Here is a 20,361-nt window from a genome sequence, read left to right as displayed (position 1 = left end):
GTAGTGCCAAAGAATGTGAATGTATTTTAGGAATAGTGTGGTGAACTTGTGTGTATATGACAGGAGAACTTCACACAATGAGTCTTTGACACCATGGAGATCTGGGGATGATGATAATAATAATATAACATCTTATAGGTATTATTTATTAGTATCACACTTGCTTTCATCGTAACCAAGTACGTTGACATGGCACTTCTCTAATTCTTTTGCCACTTCTTTTCCACTATATTCCTTATGTTTATGCTGCTGGTCTTAGTTCTCTGGTGTTAAGAGTGAGTTTATTTCATGACTTTTTCACTGTTCAATCTGATTTCATTATGTGAAAACACCAGGATTGTTTAATTGTGCAGTGCATCAACCAGAATGACATTCCATCTTATTGTACTGTCATTTTGTTGTTGGTTCATGCCGGTACAGAATACAGTTTGCTTGGCTAAGTTCTGAATTTCTATCCCATCCTTGTTTAATCAGTATCCAGGTAGATACTGACTATCCAGGTGCATCACGAGGATCACACATTATGTCAGAAGTCCTGGTTGGTTCTCCAACATTCCTTGAAGGTCAGGTGAGAATTTCTTCTCAGTTATGTTGCTGTAAATTCTTCTGTGGTCACTATTGTATGAATATAACATTGTTTAATTATTTAGCAGTATTGTACCTGTTTGCTTCAGGTTTTGCCATTGTTAAATTTCACCTTCTTTCAGTAACATTTTTATATTTGAGTCCAATAGTTCATTTCTATATAAAGTTCAAATCCAGAGTAACATTTTTATATTTGAGTCCATTAGTTTATTTCTATATGAAGTTCAAGTTTGATTTTATAAACTTATGAATATATGCATTTAATTTTTCAGCCAAAAACTTAATTTTTTACCCTGCTCAAAATTAAGTAGCAATAACTTCCTATTCCATACCAGCTGTCTACTTTTGTATCTCAATTAGTGTGAAGATATCACTGGCACTAATAAATAGTCAATATCATTTTTCTTATTTCTTGTGTTCTCTTCACATGATTTTGTGTGTCACCTTTATGCAGGAATGTGGTATTAGTGATGATCAGTTGTTGTCCTGTAAAAATCCAGCAGGTGCTTTGCTTTTATTCTCCAAATTTTCCCCAAACACTTATATGTCTAATATTCATTTTCCGCCTGATATTTAGATCTCTAACAAGAGCCAGCTTTTCATTTTTCTTTATATTTTTATTTTTTATATCTTTATTTTCTTTCTTATTAGAACCTTTTGTGGAACCATAGGCACAAATTAATCTCGTTGTCTAATTTCCCATTTTAAAATATGCCTGCATTACTTTACTTGAAATTGCTGGCAATTCAAGAATTTTATTTTGGATATACACCTTCTGTCTAAAAATAAACTGAACTTTTCGAAAATAGAAGAAACTAGTGTCGCCACCTGTTATATCTTTTTTCTTGTCGAAAGCTTCAACCTTCGTTACTGTTTTGTCAACTGTTTATGACATTTGTTTCATTAGAAGCCGAGTTATAGTGCCAAGAGCGACGGTGTGTTTTGACAAACGGTCGGTCGTCACAATATTCATGCCGTACGCGATGAATTCTCGCTATCAATCACTTCAAAACTTCGAGATAAAATTCACCATTGACCATTTGGCCAGGCGGAACGAATTCTTTGTGGATAATACCCTTGGAATCGTAGAAACAAATCAGCATTGTCTTTACTTTTGACTTCCCCAAACGGCCTTTTTTCGGATGCCTCTCTTCTGGTGGTTTTCACTCAGCACTCTTGCACTTGCTTCGCCCTCATACTCAAAATACCATGTTTCGTCACCAGTGATGATCGTTTCAAGGAAGTTTGAGTCCTTATGAAGGGTTTTAATGAGGTCCTTGCAGTATTCAATTCGATACATTTTTTGTCGTCAGTCAACTTGTGGGGAACAAATCATGAATTCAGTTTACGAAGGCCCAAACTCTCGGTCAAAATGTTGTGATTTTGGAATTCCCCAATTCATCTTCAATCAATCTCACGGACGATTGAAAACTTCGGATTTTCTTTGATGAAATGACTCACGTTCTGGATGTTAACTTCACTCAGTCCAGTTTTTGTACGGCCCGGCTTTTCGTCTTCCTCAGTCATCTCACGACCACTTTGAAATCGTTTAAACCACTCGTAAACTTGAGTACAGGATAAGCATTCATCGCCATATGCTTTTTGATGCGTTTTGGTAAAACATTTATCAAGTTTAACACAAAAGTCAATCGCAGCTCTCTGTTTGAAACCCATTTTCTGACTGTTTGTCAAAACACACTGTCATCACTCTTGGCACTTTAACCCAGCTTCTAATGAAACAAATGTCATAAACAGGTTTTTTTTATTTATTTATTTTTTTTTTATTTTTGACAGAGGGTGTAGTACTGAATACTATTGCCACTATAGCATTCGCTGTTGCCCAAATATGACATCTTATAGCAGATGTTGAGTTTGACTTTGTTCCAGTATATTGCAGCCAGACTACCTAAATTGTCAGATTGGCTTTTAAAGAATTTGTATACAGTTTTTCCAACAGATGAAGCAATTATGAAAGTGTCTTTCTTCAGATTTCAGTTGTATGGATTCTTGAGTGATATCAAGTCAGACAGCTTATACCATCCATAGTGAAATGGAGTAATGTTTTAAGTATATTGTAGAGCTAAGTTGTTTTTTTTACTAGAATAAATAAAGATGATGCTAATAAATAAGAGGTTAGTTATTTCTTTAAATTCATTAGAACTAGTCACATACTCTACTGATAATTTAATTTTTTTTCTCCTGTGGACCAAGTTAGATTACTGTCAATCTCTGATTAAATTGATGGATTTCCATTAAACATTGTAAACTTATAATACCATGAGTGTACTAAGGGTTAGATAACCTGTAAACCCTATTCTGGGGACCAAATACAAAATGTTTTCTAACTACTTAAGTTTTGACAGATGGACAGTAAATTTAGATTTAGTTCATATTTTTCATGATTATTGATGCATTCCCTGATATACCAACTCTAGCTATGTCTGTGTTATGCCATTTGTTATTTGAGAATTCTCTTTTCAAAATAGTTACATTACTTTTTTGGGATTATGTCATTCAAAAGGATGGTTGCTGCTATGAGTCTAATGTTGTTTGCATTATTATGCACTAGACCTTGTTGCATTTTTTCAAACTTGCCATAATATAAGTTGTTGCGTTTTCTAGAAGGTGTTACTGCAGAATTGAAACCTTTGTGTAAAATTGATTTTTTATAGTCATAAATTAAATGTTTGATTTAATTCATAGTTAGAAATGGTAATAACTACTTTCCCTTTTGTTGAACCAGCTCTTGTTTAGATTTTTATTTCTATAGATGGCCATTGAGCAGTACATTAACAATGGCATGCATCGGTCTAATATAGCCTTTATTCATATCAACTGAAGAAAGCTTAGAAACACAACTGAGAAAAGAAAAATAATTATAGAACTGATGTTTAAACATTGACTCCATTAGTTAAAAGAAAATTATTTCAAGAATTATATCTAATTCAGATGTACAGGAATAATTTTATAAATTATACTCACCATTTGGCTAAAATACATCTGAATACCTAGGAGGATTAGTGGCCAGATAGATTTCAAATCTAGTAATAGTAATAGTGTGCCATTTTTTTAATATTATTTTAGCTTGAAGAAATGTCAACTTTCAAGATTATTTTCTCTATATTGAGAGGATATCTTTAGGTTACTTGTTGTTGTTGCTTTTTTCTCTCTCATAAAAATTTTAATTCTGTTTGTTTTCAGACAACAGTAGCAAACAGTATTTCTGTTGGAGGTGGCTATATTGCAGTTGGTTGTGCAGAAGGAATTGTAAGATGCTTTAGTCCCCGTGATCTGAGGTTCATCTGCACCTTACCTCGACCACATTATTTAGGTGTTGATGTTGCCAAAGGGTTAACAGGAAGGTACATTTTGTGAATATTATCTTATTAATATAAAAACATTACATTTTTGTGAATGTACAATTCACCTAATTAGCAACTGCACATTTCTGCATCTTATTCAAATTCAGTATATTATGATTTGTGTGTGTGTGTGTTTTAACCTTGGCATTTATATACAACTAGTCATTCCTATAGATATACATAAACCATGTGAATTCTGCGCTATTGATATCCATGATTGGCTTTCATAATTTATGTTGGTGAGAATCCATCAACTGGGCAGAATGATATGAAAAAAGATTAATAAATTAAGTATAATACTGAACAAAATACAGCATACCATGCTGTTTAGCAAATGTTTTAGGAGATACATTTTTTTTTTTTTTAAATGTTGACCCCATACACGAGAGGTTGGTTAATCAATCTATAGTACGTTAGTACCGTGTATGGGAAGACCCATACACATTATTTCCCATATGGAAAGCTATATATTTGTAAGTAGGACTTCATTTCTAACATGGTTACCATCCTGACAATTCTGAAATGTGAAATTATAAAAATGGGTTTCTTCAACTTTGACAAATTGTTATTATTATTACTGCATAAAGCTAGCCTGGTTGGCTGAATGGTTAACATATCTGCTCTCCAAGCAACAGGCTGCAGGTTCAGATCTTGTTCTTGACGTTTGACATGGATGTTTATGATTGTCCTTGGGTGGTAGATGGATTTACCACCCTGCTTATTGGAAGCCTGAAATGGCATAAATGTTTGGTCTCCAGAGCAGAGTTTCCAGTAAATTTAAAAAATACAAAAATATATACATAAATTAATAAATAGAAAAAAAATCTTTTCCAACTACTCATGGTACTAATATATTATAGGCTTTTGTGAGTGGGTGTTATTAAAAGTAAAATAAAACAACAAAAATAACACAGAGTCAGCAGAATCAACATGAGATGTCCACTTAACTAGCAACATGTCTATCTTACCAAACCTTGAAATTGTTTATACACCCTGCATTCCACTCATTCCCGACTTTGTGTTCCTCACACTCTTTTCTTCAGCACACCATTACACATCTTCCAGAGATGTCCTTTCATTCTTCCCCACTCACTCACCAATCTTTTTATAATCCCTTCTTTATTCATCTGATAAAATCCCTCACTAACTTCAATGTCTCTATCATATCTCCTCTTTTCCTCCTATCCATTAAACTTTGCAATCTGCATTTCCTCAGCAGCTTTGCATAACCAACATTCCAGAGTTTTGATCCAGATTATTCTTGTTTACATTCTCTCTAGTGTTTGCACATCACTAGAGGCCCACCACCATCTCCTTATTCGTACTTATCAATCAGTGTACTTCTTATCACAGCAGCAATACGAGTTGCAGTCTTTGCAGCACTTGTAATGTGCCCTTAGAACTTTAGTTCACTCTCAACATCAAAGATCCCAAATCTCATCCACTTCCTGAAGCATAGCTCCATCAATACAGTATGCTTCCTTATATTCTTGCACCCCCAAAGTGCATTTATTATTGCATTTATTTTGCATTTATTAATATTTAAACTTCAAGCCCACTCATTTGTCCAAGCTAAAAATCTATTCATATCTTCCTTTAGAGAATTAACATTAGCAATACTTATAATTCTACCTAACTTTTTATTATCAGCAAACAGTTGAAGATCACGGTCAGTCCACAAAATATCATCAACAAATAAGTTTAAAAAACAACACAGTCTTCTAATAACTAATGTTTGTAAAGTAACTAATGTGTGAGTATCCCATTTTCTGCAGTTTATACACCAATTTTTCATGTGGTAACCTATCATATGCCTTACAGAATCCAGGAATATCATAGTATATGACTCCTCTGTCCAACATATTCATCCATCACTCTATCGTAAAATGCAAACAAATTGCTAAAACAAGACTTGCCCTTGCAAACCCATGTTGATCATCATAGAGAATCCTATATCCACTTATGTATTTTCTATTTTTAACCACCTTTTCCAATACCTTGACCACAGCTGCAGATTTGAAACTTCTGTCTTAGAACCATGCTTGTGGAGTGGTTTTATTTGCTTTCTTTCCACTTTTTAGGGACCTTTTTCTCATTGCAAGACTTTCATTAAATAACTGGGTCAAGGGCACAGCAAACTATTTTTCACATTCCTTAAATATACACCCTCTGTCCAAAAAGAAACTGAACTTTTGATAGAAAATAAAACACAGACCAATTATAATTATTCAAATCATTTATTTCAATCAATATACTCTCCCTCAGCTTCAATACAGCATTTGGAATGGCCAATTAATTCGTTAAATGAGTTTTTTATATTGGTTTTTAGGATACTGTTGAGGGTCGTGGTTACTGCTGTTTGAATATTTTCAATGGTGTCGTATCGCTTTCCTTTCATCAACAAATGAAGTTGTGTGTGTGTGGGGGGGAAATCACAGGGTGATAAATCAGGTGAATACGGCAAATGATCCAACACACTAACTTGGTTTTTGCTCAAAAACTGTCTCACAATGTTCGAACGATGAGATGGTACATTATCGTGCAAAAGTGACCAGCTGCCTGCATCACGATATTCATGCCATACACGATGAATTCTCGCTGTCAATCACTTCAAAACTTCGAGATAAAACTCACCATTGACCGTTTGGCCAGGTAGAACGAATTCTTTGTATATAATGCCCTTGGAATTCTAGAAACAAATCAGCATTGTCTTTACTTTTGACTTCTCCAAGCGACTTTTTTTCGGATGCCCCTCTTCTGGTGGTCTCCACTCAGCACTCTGGTACTTTGATTCGGGCTCATACTCAAAATGTTTTGTTACCAGTAATGATCGTTTCAAGGAAGTTAGAGTCCTTATGAGCAGTTTTAATGAGGTCCTTGCAGTGTTCAATTTGATACAGTTTTTGGTTGTCTGTCAACTTGTGGGGAAGAAATTCCGAATTCAATTTACGAAGGCCCAAACTCTCAGTCAAAATGTTGTGTACAGTTGATTTTGGAATCCCCAATTCATCCTCAATCAATCCACAGACGACTTCCGGTTTTCTTTGATGAAATCATGCACTTTTTGGATGTTAATTTCACTCAGTCCAGTTTTTGGATGGCCTGGCTTTTCGTCGTCCTCAAGCGTCTCACGACCACTTTGAAATCGCTTAAACCACTCATAAACTTGAGTACGGGATAAGCATTCATCACTGTATGCTTTTTGAAGCATTTGATGCGTTTCAGTAAAACTTTTACCAGGTTTAACACAAAAGTCAATCGCAGCTCTCTGTTTGAAACTCATTTTCTGACCGTTTGTCAAAACACACAGTCACTCTTCGCACTATAACTCAGCTTCTAATGAAACAAATGTCATAAACAGTTGACACACACTAATGAGGGTTGCTGCTTTCGACAACAAAAAGACACAACATGTGGCACCACTAGTTTCTTCTATTTTTGAAAACTTTGGTTTCTTTTTGGACAGAGGGTGTACATGGTGATACGTTATCTATTCTCACAGCTTTGTTAACATCTACCAATGCCTGTCTGGTTGGCTAAGTGGTTAGCATACCCATTCTCCAACTGGTAAGGTTGTGGGTTTGAACCCTCCTGCAGCACGAATATTTGTGATTATCTTTAGGTGCGAGATGAATTTCATCACCTGTTGTTGCCACCAGCATTCTACTAATTGAAAACCTGAAGTGGCTTAGAAAAAGTTTCATCATGGTTGGTCTCTAGAGCAGGGTTTTCAGACTATATAAAAAATAAATACAAAGTATCCCAAAATATATAACATTAATTTAAAAAAATAAAAAAATAATTCTTTACCCACTCACTATATGAATGTATTATTTGGTATAAGTTTACAAAAAACCTTTCATTAATAGAAGCTACATAAAAAAAAAACAAAAAAAAAACTTGATACTCCTCTGTTTCATCATTCACCTTTCATTTTATTATTATTATCCCAAGACCTCATGGAGTCACAGACTTATCTAGGATATTCTTCAGTTTTACTTTCTTTCTACATGTTGTATAGTGTCATTTACATCAGCATGATATACATTGATAAAGTGCTCAATAAATAAGTCCACTATGTCCTTTGCACTGGCTGGTTGGTTGAGTGGTTAGCATACCTTCTCTTCAGCTAACAGCCATGAGTTTTAATCCTGCCATGTACATGGATGTTTGTGATTTTCCTACTAACTCTGTGTAGAATGGACATCTGAAACCCTACTACTTCTACAGAAGGCTTCACTCCCAAAACACTATGAGGTACAGGAGTGATCATATGGTGTCCAGTGATGTCACATGTGAATAACTGATATCCTTGGTTGTAATTGTATTGTTACTATAATTATCCACCAGCGTCATCCTTCCATAATTATTCTTCCTCTTGCTTGCCACATAGTGGAAAAATTCCCTCGGATTATCCTGACAGGCCAATCTCCTCGCATAAATTTTCATTTTTTAGCTTTTAGTCTGTATTGAATGTCAATCTTTCATATATTTTTTTGTATCTCAATTGATGTTGTTTTTTTAAAGTATAATTAATAGGTAGTCAGAATTTGCATTGGCTCCCTCTGTACCCTCACATGTGTTAATGATATTTTGCATTTCCTGTTAATTGTACTTCTTCCATCAAGGGAAGCTTGTGTGTGTGCTCACTTGTGTATATCTTTGTGTTTAATTATATTTCTGCATATTATCATGGCATTAAAAGTACAAAAAAAAAATTCAGTGGTTCTCCATTTTTGATTTTTGCAGTTAGCAACAAAAAAGAAAATTACATATTTATTTAGTTATTTAGCTGCTAATATTTCACTGCTTTATACCCAATCTTCAGTGCACAAACAGTTTGTCACACACAAACAACAACAACAATTAGTTAATAGTGGGAATGGTTTAAAATGTAACTGGCAAACACAAAGAACTAAAGTCCTAATTCATTGCCAGATATCTAATTGTTGGATAAAGGAAATTTTTTATAAGCATTAATTCAGTGTTAAAATGACTGTCTCCTAGATTTTTGACAAATTGATACAGCCATACTTGTTGCTGCTGACTCCAGTAACAATAATAATAATAATAATAATAATAATAATAATAAGTATTATTATTAACCAGTAATAATAATAACTTCTATGCAGTGATTTGTTTTTCTCTCATCTATTTGTGAACGGTGTCCAAAGCATGATCTGCACTTCCCGATTTGCCATAATACTGGTGGCAAATGTATTTTTTATGTTTTTTCAACAGATCTTTCTGTCTGTCTGTAGTAAGCCAGTTTACAAGTATAGGACACTTAATATACTCCTAGGTATACAGTTTGAATGTGGTAAATCAAAATCAAATCATCATCAAATTCCTGCCATGTACCCTCAAGGGGTGTACAGGATATGACAGTACTACATGAAAAAATTACATCATTACTAACTTCCTATCTACAATTTTCCTCCAAATCAGTCTGTTACTTGTCAAGACTCCAACATTATCAGATCTTATATTTCTATCGTCTAAGGCACTTTGTACCGTATCAATCCACCTATATCTTGGTCTTCCTCTGGGTCGTTTTCCTGCCAACCTGGCAGAGAACATTTGTTTTGCTAATCTTTCCTCTCCCATTCTATTTAAGTGACCATACCATCTGAGATTAGCTCTGCTAACGCATTCCTGGATGCTGACAATGTCAAGTTCTTTCCTAATATCCTCATTTTTAATATGATATTGCCATTGATGCCATCTGTTCACGCCTCTAATCTTTCTCAGGACTCTCATATCTGCGGTCTCTAGTCTTTGGTCAAGTGTTTTACTTCTGACCCAGCTCTCAGATCCATAAGTTAAAATTGGTTTGAACACAGTCTTGTATACAGCTAATTTAGTGTTCCAACTAATTTCTTTCTTATTCCATATGAATTTATTCAATTGACTTCCCACGATACCAGCTTTGCTAATTCTGTTGTCTATTTCTATATTTAGTTTACCATCTTCAGTAAAAATTGTGCCTAAGTAGCTGAAATGTTTTACTTGTTCCACAAGTTCTCCATTCACAACACAGTTGACATTTTCAATGATTCTGCCTATTTTCATTGTCTTTGTCTTTTTATTGCTGACTTTCATACCATATCTATTACAACAGCTATTCAATTTAGTCAGAGAATCTTGCAGACTTGTAGCGGATTTATTTAGAAGTATAACATCATCCGCATAAAGCAAAGAGCTGACATTAACATCTCCAATTTTGATATCAGGTTTAATACCACATTCCTTCATAATGTGATCCATATAGATAATGAATAACAGAGGGGATAATGTACATCCTTGTCTCACACCAGATTTAACATTAAACCATCTTCCTGTACTTCAATTCTAACTGCTGACTCACAACTCAAATAAAGACTAAGTATTGCTCGATATAATGCCCCATTGACACCATATAACTGCAGCGTATTGAATAGCTTCTCTCTTGGCACCTTGTCATATGCCTTTTCCAAATCGACAAAACTTAAATACAGATCTTTGTTATATTCCCATACTTTCTCGACTATTTGTCGTAAAGTGAAGATCTGATCCTGACAGCCTCTATTTGGCCTGAATCCAGCTTGTTCTTCACCAAGCTTTTCTTCCACAATTCTTCTCAACCGTTTCTCAAGTATACTTGCATAGATCTTGCCACTCAGTAGGGAAATACCTCTGTAATTCTCACATTCAGTTTTATTTCCCTTTTTATATATGGGTACTATGAGAGCTCTACTCCAATCATCGGGAATTCGTCCCTCTGTCCAGGCTTTCTGAACTATGCAGTGCAGCCACTGTAAGACTCTTATACCACCATACTTCAGCATTTCTGGTCGAATATCATCTACTCCTGCTGCCTTTCCACATTTCAAGCCTTTGATGGCTTTTTCTACTTCAAGTATGGATATGTATTCCTGACTGCATGCCTGGTCAGTGTTTTTTATCACTGTGCTGTCATCACTGCTTGTTTCATTTAGCAGTTTTTCAAAGTAATTACTCCATACTTCAAGGATATCTTTTTCTCCTGTTTTCATTTCACCTTTATCATCTCTAATTCCTTTTACAGCACTCTTTCCTCCATTCCTAAGCTTCTTCAACAACCTCCAGAATATTTTGCCACCTTCTTGATATTTATTTTCTATATTCTTGCCAAAGTCTTCCCATGACTTTTGTTTAGCCAGTTTTACACACTGTTTAGCTTTCTTACATTTGTCTCTGTATTCTGTAAGAGTAAAAGCTGACTTATTTGCCAGGAACTTTTGATATGCTTTCTTCTTTTCCTTCACTGCCTCTTTAACTTCCTGTGTCCACCAGGGAGTTCTGATTTTTTTATCTTTGCACACAACCTCACCACATGCCTCTCTGGCAGAATCAATCAATGTTTCCTTCAGAGTTTGCCACTGTATCTCCAAGGTTTGATTCCTGTTCTCAAACTCTTTCATTTTCTTTTCAATAATATTTCTGTATTTTAGTCTACAGTTTACATCTGAGAGCTGCTCAACTTTTATTCGCTTTAAAACTTTCTTACATGTTATTCTTTTCAATATGAAATTCAATTTTATCCTGCTCAAGACTAAATGGTGATCACTTCCAATTTCAAATCCTCTGTACACTCTGGTGTCCTGCACCAGGGAGAAAACATCACTATCAACAATAACATAGTCAATGAGACTTTTCTTATTCCTAGCCTCTTCTCTCCATGTGAATTTGTGCACATTTTTATGTTGGAACATGGTGTTAGTAATAACTAGTCCATGTCCTGAGCAGAAATCCAACAGATATTTGCCATTATTATTAGCTTTGCTCTTTTCTCCAAATTTTCCCAAAATATTTTTGTATGTCTCACAATCATTTCCTACTCTACTATTTAGATCCCCAACAAGGACCAACTTTTCCTTTTTCATTGTGTCAGTTGCTTTTTTTAAAGCCTCAAAAAATTCCTCCACTTCTACCTTAGTAGAACCTTCTGTGGGACCATAGGCACAAATAAGTCTCATTGTCCAGTTCCCCATTCTCATATTTGCCCACATTACTCTACTTGAGACTGACTGCCATTCAAGAAGATTAGCCTCGTATTTTGTGTTGAATACTATGGCTACTCCTTCTTTTCCTTGATTGTTATTGCCTGAATATAACATTTTGTATTTATTGCTCAGAAAGATCTCACCAGTTTTGGTCTTTTTTGTTTCAGTCACCCCTATTATGTCGATCTGGTACTTATCTAATTCCTCAGCTAGCTCCATTTCTTTGCCATTCAGGCTTCTTTCGTTGATAGTACCGATCTTTAACTCTGGTGATGTTGAGTTGGGGTTTGTTTTCAGATTTGTTCCAGTAGCTGACTTTTCGCTGTTCGCCCTGGTTCCCTGGCGAAAACAACGGGGGCCTTGTTTAACCGGGCGACGCCCCAGCCGGCATGAAATTTTGTCATGTTGTACCATCATTTTTTATTTTGGTTTAACCAATAAGAATACAATTTGGTCGGCTAAATCCCAAATTGAATGTGGTAAGGAGCTTATATTTATTAAGCATTCTGTCTGTCTTTTCATATATGCCTCGAATATATATGAAATAGTAAAAGTTTTGCTGTGATCTTATATATATAAGCCATATATATATATATATATAACTAGCAACACTGATCTGTGGTCATTCTTCTCTGGTTCCTCTCCAACATATCCTCATCCCCTTGAAATCAAAGTGACCAGATGCAAATAAAGGCCTTCTAAAATGGAACCATTGTAATAAGTTCTCTGGTTCCTCTCCAACATATCCTCATCCCCTTGAAATCAAAGTGACCAGATGCAAATAAAGGCCTTCTAAAATGGAACCATTGTATAAAGTTTTCATACCCACATGCTTTAGAGATCACAAACCACCTTAGTCAGTCTTTTCTGAATTCTCTGCAGCATATCCTCATCTCTTTGAAAATAAAGTAACCAGATCTGTGTAGAGTAATCCATATGTAGCCTGATTTGGGCTTTATACTGCAGAACCATAACCTATTCACTACTACACATAAAGATCCTCCTCATCATTGCCACAATTTGTTGTAATGTGCTCACAGTTTTAGAAGTGTGACCACTAAACTTCAGATCCCTGTCTACCACCACTCATAGATTCCTCATCTTCTCCACCTCTTTCAGAACTTCGCTATCAACTGTATATTTTGCAGTCTATCATTACATACTAGATTTTCAAACATTAAAGTTTGTGACATTCAAAACTGTAGCTCACTCATACAGTTTATTCAGATGCATTTGTATGGCAACAACATCTGCCCTATCCTATATCTCTGTCATCTGGATTCCTTAGGAATGAAGAAGCAATAGAGAGAAGGTTCTGAGGCAAGTGACCTAGATTGTGATAGATCTGTGGTATACTCTCTCTCTCTGAAGATAGATTGAAGGTCTGCAGGTTACAAAGACTAGTTACTAGACAGAAAAGAGGAAATATGATAGAAATATATAAGCTATTAAATAGATTTTATAGAATTGATGCATATGACTTTTTCAATACATGGAAGGAGGTGAGATAACAAGGGGGGGGGGTCACCCCTGGAAACATGTCAAGGAGCATGAGGACTTACCTTTTTGCTTAGAGGTAATGAATGGGTGGAAGGTTCATCAGAGGCAGTTGTTACTTTGTTGGTGATTGAGTTCAAGATGTATTGTATAAATGGCATTTAGTGTGGACCTCCCATGATAAATGATTCTTTGACTCGATGGGAGTTCTTCCCCCCCCAATAAAAATAATAACATCCTAAATTGAAACACTACCTAAATATCATTTATACAACCCTGTGGCATGATTGTCCTCTTTAGGGATACTCCTCCCATATGTGCATGCGTGTGCACACACACACAGAGAAACTTACTGATCTCTGTCTGACAGCCACTCGGCTATCTCACTAATTCATTATTTAACCACACCCATTATAATATATATGCATTATATATATATTATATATAATAATATATATACATTAAAAATTTATATATATTTTTTATACACATTATATATATTTTGTATGTATATTTTCTGAATATATATGTATGTCTATCTTCCTTGTCTGATTACTTGTCATGTTGTCTTGATATGTAAGTAGATTACTACATGGTCGCCCTTCACCAAACTCATTTTGACTGTCATAGAGATTACTGCTATTATCAACCAAATTCTGGATCCTGTTTCTTATCAACAGTTCTAACATCTTCACCACAACTACAGACATACAGGATTGGCATCTAAATTGAATCATCAGTTTAATTACTTCTTTTGTTAAGTGAAACATTTTACCCTCTTTCCACTCCATTGGGACTTGTCCTGTTGCAAGACTTGTTAAACATGTGTGCTTGTGCCAGGGCTTCCATTAACTCAGTGGAACCTTCCCTTAAGACATGCAGTGATGTGTTATGAAGTCCTCTTGTCGTATTAACATTGTTTACTTCATTCCACATATATCTCCTGCTCACTCGCCATCATCTTTATAAGGACATTTCACTGAATATGAGTTAATCAGTCTCATATAGTGGTAGCAGCAGGGCTTCCTGGAAACTTGGGTTTATCATCCTGCAAATAAGAAAACCAGCTAAAAAAACATGCACTTGCACTCTGAATTAGGAGGATGAGATATCTTGATGCATTGTTCATTAAATTTCTCAACAGTATATCTTCTGCGGTGCTTACCATTCTACTATTTTCACCATTAATATCATCTTCCCAGAACCCTTCTTTCTTTTACTAGTTTATATTGAAATAGTTCTCTGGATTTTCCACAACTTGATTGGCTAATTTTTGCTTATATTACATCTTTGCTGTTCTTCCCAACTGAGTCTTTCTTGGCACTTTGTACTTCTCAGGCAAGATTATTAGCACTTATCTTATGCTGTCTGCATAATGCCTTCATCTACCAGACTTTTGGAATTCATTTGGACATTGCTGCTCTTATATAGCTCTTGATCTGAGCCTCAGCATCAGCTTGTATGATACAGTTTCTCTTTCTTGACTACAGTTCCATCTGGTTTTGCTGATCTCCAGAATCTTTATTTGTTATTCATTAATTCATCTTATAAAGAGTTAGCACTGTTTTCCTGTCTAATACATTGATATTATATTTTGTGTTCCACAATCGTGTTTTTGTTTTCAGCTTAGGAGGGAAGAGATTTTTTTTGAATTAATAATCTGTATTTTGTCTTCTCTAAGACTTATTGTTGCTGTCTATGCAAATATAATCTTCCTCCTTTCTTATCTGGACATGGAACCAGCAATGGTAAAGCTAAAATAAAAATTACACTTAGTATTATCATTAGAATTAAGCTTACTTTATAATATCAAAAATATTTTAAAGTTATATCCAACAAAAACAGAGTTCTATAAAAACCAATGAAGCCATGAAGAAATAAGTGGTTATAAATATCTAAACTAAAATAAACTGATCAACTTCAAACTGAAAGTATGAAGCAGCTGTTTTTGTTTTCCTCTTAGGCATATGAGCACCCATCCGCCCACTGCTAAATATCCAGATGTCATAGCTGTTGTGTTGGATGAAGCAAACAAAAAAGTAAACTAAATTAGTATAAAATTTTTCTTTCACCTTTTCATATAATTTTTCGCTGTTCATTTTTTGTTAAGTATTTTTTCATTTTTTGTTAAGTTACCAGCCGCATTATGAAATTAGCATTTAAGACAGAATTTAAACTGCATACTAGTTATTTAGAGATCATTGGTTCCCAACTGGTGGTTTTCATGTACCCCTGAATGGCTCAGCACGTACCCCCAGGGGTACGTGCTGAGCCATTCAGGGGTACATGAAAAATAATCAGTAATGGTGGAAAAACAAGTAAAGTAAACAAAATGCAAAATGTTAATTATGGAACAATAAATGTCAGTATTTAAAAACAAGGGGTACAATTTATAGAAATGGGTTTAAAAGGGGTACACAAGTGGAAAATAGTTGGGAAATGGCTGATTTTAAAGGAAACAATTTTATGAATACCATAGTAAACATAACTACAGTAATAATTTTATGATTAGTGTAATTATGAATTTAGGAATGATTTTTTTGGGAAAGCTACTTTGTTTATAGCTCTGTAAAAGTTAAATGATTTTATCATCATCATCATCATCATGGCTCTGTAGAATGAAGACTCATTGCAGATGGTTTATTTTAACTGTTACATCTCCTGTTATATTGCACCTTAAGCTTGTTCACATTCCTTGCTTATCACCCTGCCTGGCAGCATATCAACAAAGTACCGATCACCTGAACTTTGTTGGCTAAAAAACTGTAGTGATTATTAGGGAACATTTTAATGCAAAAAATAATTTGGCACTACAGTTTTGATAAATGGAATGATATCTATGACTTCTCCTTCCCACGGGCTGATTACTGTTTCTTCTATTCCGAACACGTACTCTGATCAAATAACTGAAATAATTCTAGTCGGAATGAAGTCCTTCACCCCCATTTTACTCAAGATTCCCAACCACTTTAAAAGCCTTAGTTCTTGAAGTTGTCAAAACCAGTCCAAGGAAAAGAAAACAAGATAACTTCAACATATCACATAACTCAATACAAAAAAAACTTCATACTCAGCCTGCAACAGATGAAAAAAAAAAAACACCAAACAGCCTCAACAAATCCAAATCTAACTTTAAAAGGAATAAATGAAGAAAATTTGTATTCCAAGTTCAGTGAGTCCATGCTGTTACTCACTCTTACTTCCATATGATATAATCATACTAACCTTATCTTTGGGTAAGGTTAGTATGATTACTCATACTAACCTTACTCAACAGTACTCAAAGATTAGCCTTCTAGCATTATTCTTCTCCTAAAACACTCTCCATAGCTCTATCAGTATTGATGATGTCCTTTGGTTGGAAAGACATGGTTCAAATCCATCTAGGATGGGAAGAACCTTTATGGAAATTTTTTTCAGAAGTCAAATCAGCTAATCTCATGTAGTAGTAGTAGCAGGATTTTTCCTCAAAGAAACTCAGGTTTTTCATCTTGAAACACAAAACAGGTAAGCAGGCCAGAATATCACATACAATTATCAGTCATAATTGCAGCTGAAGCAACCTCAGTTGCTTCAGCTGCAATTCCAAATAACCCAAACTCAATCCAGTCCATGCATAGATGACCACAGCTAAATTATGTCACACTATAATAAGAATACTTCTATGCATGTATGTTGGTCTTTTGGCAAAAAAAAAAAAAAAGTATCCAAGCACAGGATATTGAAATATCCTGTGCTTGGATACCAAGCTCAGGATTTTTCTAATTTTTTTCTCCCTAACTTTTAATTGCCCTACTCTGGTACTGGTGGTGGTCCCAGTTTTTCTCAAAATATGTGCTCTAAAATTAATACCTCTTCTTTATCATTTCTGCAATTTTTTTTTTAATTGTATGGCATCTCCTCTACAGTTGAAGGCTTGCATATATTCATCTTATTTCATATAAGGAAGATAAAAGTTGATCAAATTGTTGTCTCATTGTTTGCTCTCGATTCAGTATTCTTGAAAGTGGCAGAGAAAGTCAACAAGAGCCAATGTTTTCATGAGCTGAAGGCTTATCACTTAATCACTGACAAACAATATGGATTCCACCACCTCTTTATCTACAGATCTCCTAGACATTATCACTCCTAGATCCAAACCATAGATGACTTGGGTTCAGTGGGTGGTGATATCCAGACAATCTGACATTTCCAGTTATCTGATAGGTCTGGGAGAAGCCAAATTATCAAACTGTCATCTTATGGGCTACATGCTCTCTTTCATAATTGGACAATGGATTCTGTTTCACTTTATGCCATGGTGAAGAAATCTTTCAGATTTCTCCACCAATACTAGAAAGGCTTTCTACTTTTGTCCCTACTATTTCCTGTATAAATAAATGTCTGCTCATTGACCATAAATCCTGTTGATAGTTTTTCTGATGACAATTTCTAGACGTTGTTGTCTTATCTCCTTGCTATTATCCATCAGGAGTGAGAACATCCCAGTTAAAATCAGTGCTACCAAAACACCTGCCAAATTTCTTACAGGGAAAGATCTGACTTCACTTCTTACCTACATATTCAGGTAAGATCAAATTTCTTACTTAGAAATTAGTAATATACTTAGATTTCACAAAAGCTTTTGATAGATTACCTCATGATAAGTTGATAGTCAAACTAGAGTGGATTGGGTTGGATATTAGATTAATGAATTGGATTGGAGACTGGCTGTCTGATAGGTATCAGCAAGTTGTGTATGGGAGAGCAATATCTAGGAAAAGGAAAGTCACTAGTGGTGTGCCTCAGGGGGGGGGTCTGTTTTAGGGCCACTACTGTTTAACTTCTATATTAATGATATTGGTGAAGATTTGAATGGAGATATTCAGTTGTTTGCAGATAATGCAAAGCTGGGACGAACCATGAAGAGTAGGGAAGACATTGTGGCCTTACAAGAAGACTTGAATAAATTGAGTGATTAGGCACGGAATGGGGATGCGAGTTCAATGTTGCAAAATGTATGGTTTTAAAATTTGGGAAACAAAGATGGGATGCAGAATTTATGCTTGGTGAGGATATATTGTCAGAGGTGGAGGAAATAAGAGATCTTGAGGTGATAGTGGATAAGGATCTGAAATTTAGATCACATTGCCAAAATTGTGAAGACAACACAAAGACTTCTGGGAATGATGCAGAAGACATTGACTTGTAGAAGTAGGGAAATTCTTGTTCCATTGTATAAGGCTTTGATTAGGCCACACATGGACTAATGTGTCCAGATTTGGTCACCTGGTTTTTAAAAGGATGAAGAGATGTTGGAAAGGATCCATAGGCGACTGACTAAGGTTGTTTCTGACCTCTGGAATGGCGAATATGAGGAAAGCTTGAGAAGATGCAATTTACAGAGTCTGGTGGATGGGAGGAAGAGGTGAGATTTGATAAAGACCTACAAGTTAGCAAGGGGTTGTTATAGGATCATTGTTAGAGGTTCTACAGAAAACAGTAGGAGATCAGGGGAGAACCATAGATCATCCCTGGAAACTGTATAAAGATGAACCTGCTTCATCTTTAAACAACTCTGCACACAAAAAACCTGCTTCTCACTCCCCTGTTTGCAGGGGAGTGAGAAGCAGGTTTTTTGTGTGCAGAGTTGTGAATGATTGGAATGCCTTGTCTGCAGAGAATTTGAGTGTGTTTAAAGCGCTGTAAGCTGAGCTGTGTATATGATAGAAGGACCTCCTCGATGAGTCTTGGACTCCATGGGGGGTCTTGGGTAGTAATAATAATAAAACTATGGAATTAACATAAATAGAAGAAATCTTGATCTGTTAGCACAATTTATGAAGAAGCCCAGGAAATGTTGTGACCTTGAAGAGAAAGCATGGGGGGAAAAAGTTTAAAAATTAATATAACTAAAACAAAATTGACAGCAAATGCAGATTAAACTGAACTAAAAATACCAGATAATCCTGTTAAAATCGTGAATGTTTATATTTACCTCTGGGAATTAGTTAGCTTTAAGGAAAAACAAGATGAAGAAATAAACAGATAAAACACAGAAGGAAACAGCATTTTGGGAAAAGAAGTCTATTTAATATGTGCATTATTCCCATGTTGATCTGTGGAAATGACCTACGTGGGCAACATCTGAAAAATAGGGCGACAGGTTGTGTGTGGGAGAGAAGAATGCTCCACTTAGTTAAAAGGAATAGAATAAGAAATATTAGAATTGAAGAGTGACTAGAGTAAAGGATATTGTGAAATATTGTAAAGCATGTAAATGGAAATGGGCTGAAAAGGCCACCAGAGAATAAGATGGAGGGATAATCAACAAAGCTATATCAAGCACTGGATGGAAGGAGGCTAAAGAAGAAGAAGAATGATACTTTATTATATGTACTAGCAGAAGCCAGACATTCTTTAATTTAATTGCTATATCTAGTACAGTAATATGAGGATAATTTCAAAAGTTCTGTACATTTCACATCTGTTTTAAAAAGCAAACATTTATTTAATACATTTACAGGACTTCACTGCTTCCATTGTTTAGGTTAGTCATGTATTCCTGTCAGCAAACTTGGACTTCCTGCAGGTATCATTGGCCGAGTGATTAGCGTGTCCGCTCTCCAGCCAAAAGGCTGCTGGTTCAAATCCCGCCGTGGGCATGGATGTTTGTGATTCTCTGTGGAAATACTAGTGGTGGTGGTGGGCAGTAGATGGTGTCGTGTAGTTGTAGTTGGTGGATTGAGTTGTAGAGTATATGCTCTCCCTCGATGAGTCTTTGGACTTCCTGGAGGTGTCATGTAATAATAATAGTAATAATAATAATCTACATTCCACAGTCCCAATCAGCACTCTCCTTTCACCCTCTCCACTGTATCTGCATCACCTTGAAACTAGGAGACCAGATCTGT

At 35.4% G+C, this 20,361-nt stretch overlaps 1 protein-coding gene across 1 annotated transcript in view; it reads left to right on the top strand.

Annotated features, from left to right (window-relative positions):
• Positions 1-20,361, top strand: part of LOC150104628 (mitogen-activated protein kinase-binding protein 1-like) — a 399,663-nt gene that overhangs the window by 112,598 nt on the left and 266,704 nt on the right. The window contains exons 8-9 of the mRNA XM_090395826.1: positions 3,787-3,947; positions 15,432-15,507. Coding sequence (XP_090251952.1) covers positions 3,787-3,947; positions 15,432-15,507 — 237 coding nt within the window. The remainder of the gene's footprint in view (positions 1-3,786; positions 3,948-15,431; positions 15,508-20,361) is intronic.

This window comes from Typopeltis vanoorti, chromosome 7, assembly GCF_054136105.1.
Source record: "Typopeltis vanoorti isolate ZY-2024b chromosome 7, IOZ_Tvanoo_1.0, whole genome shotgun sequence".
In the NCBI taxonomy this organism is placed as follows: Eukaryota; Metazoa; Arthropoda; class Arachnida; order Uropygi; family Thelyphonidae; genus Typopeltis; species Typopeltis vanoorti.
The sequence above is the reverse complement of the archived record's forward strand: the minus strand, read 5'-3'. Positions and strand labels throughout refer to the sequence as shown.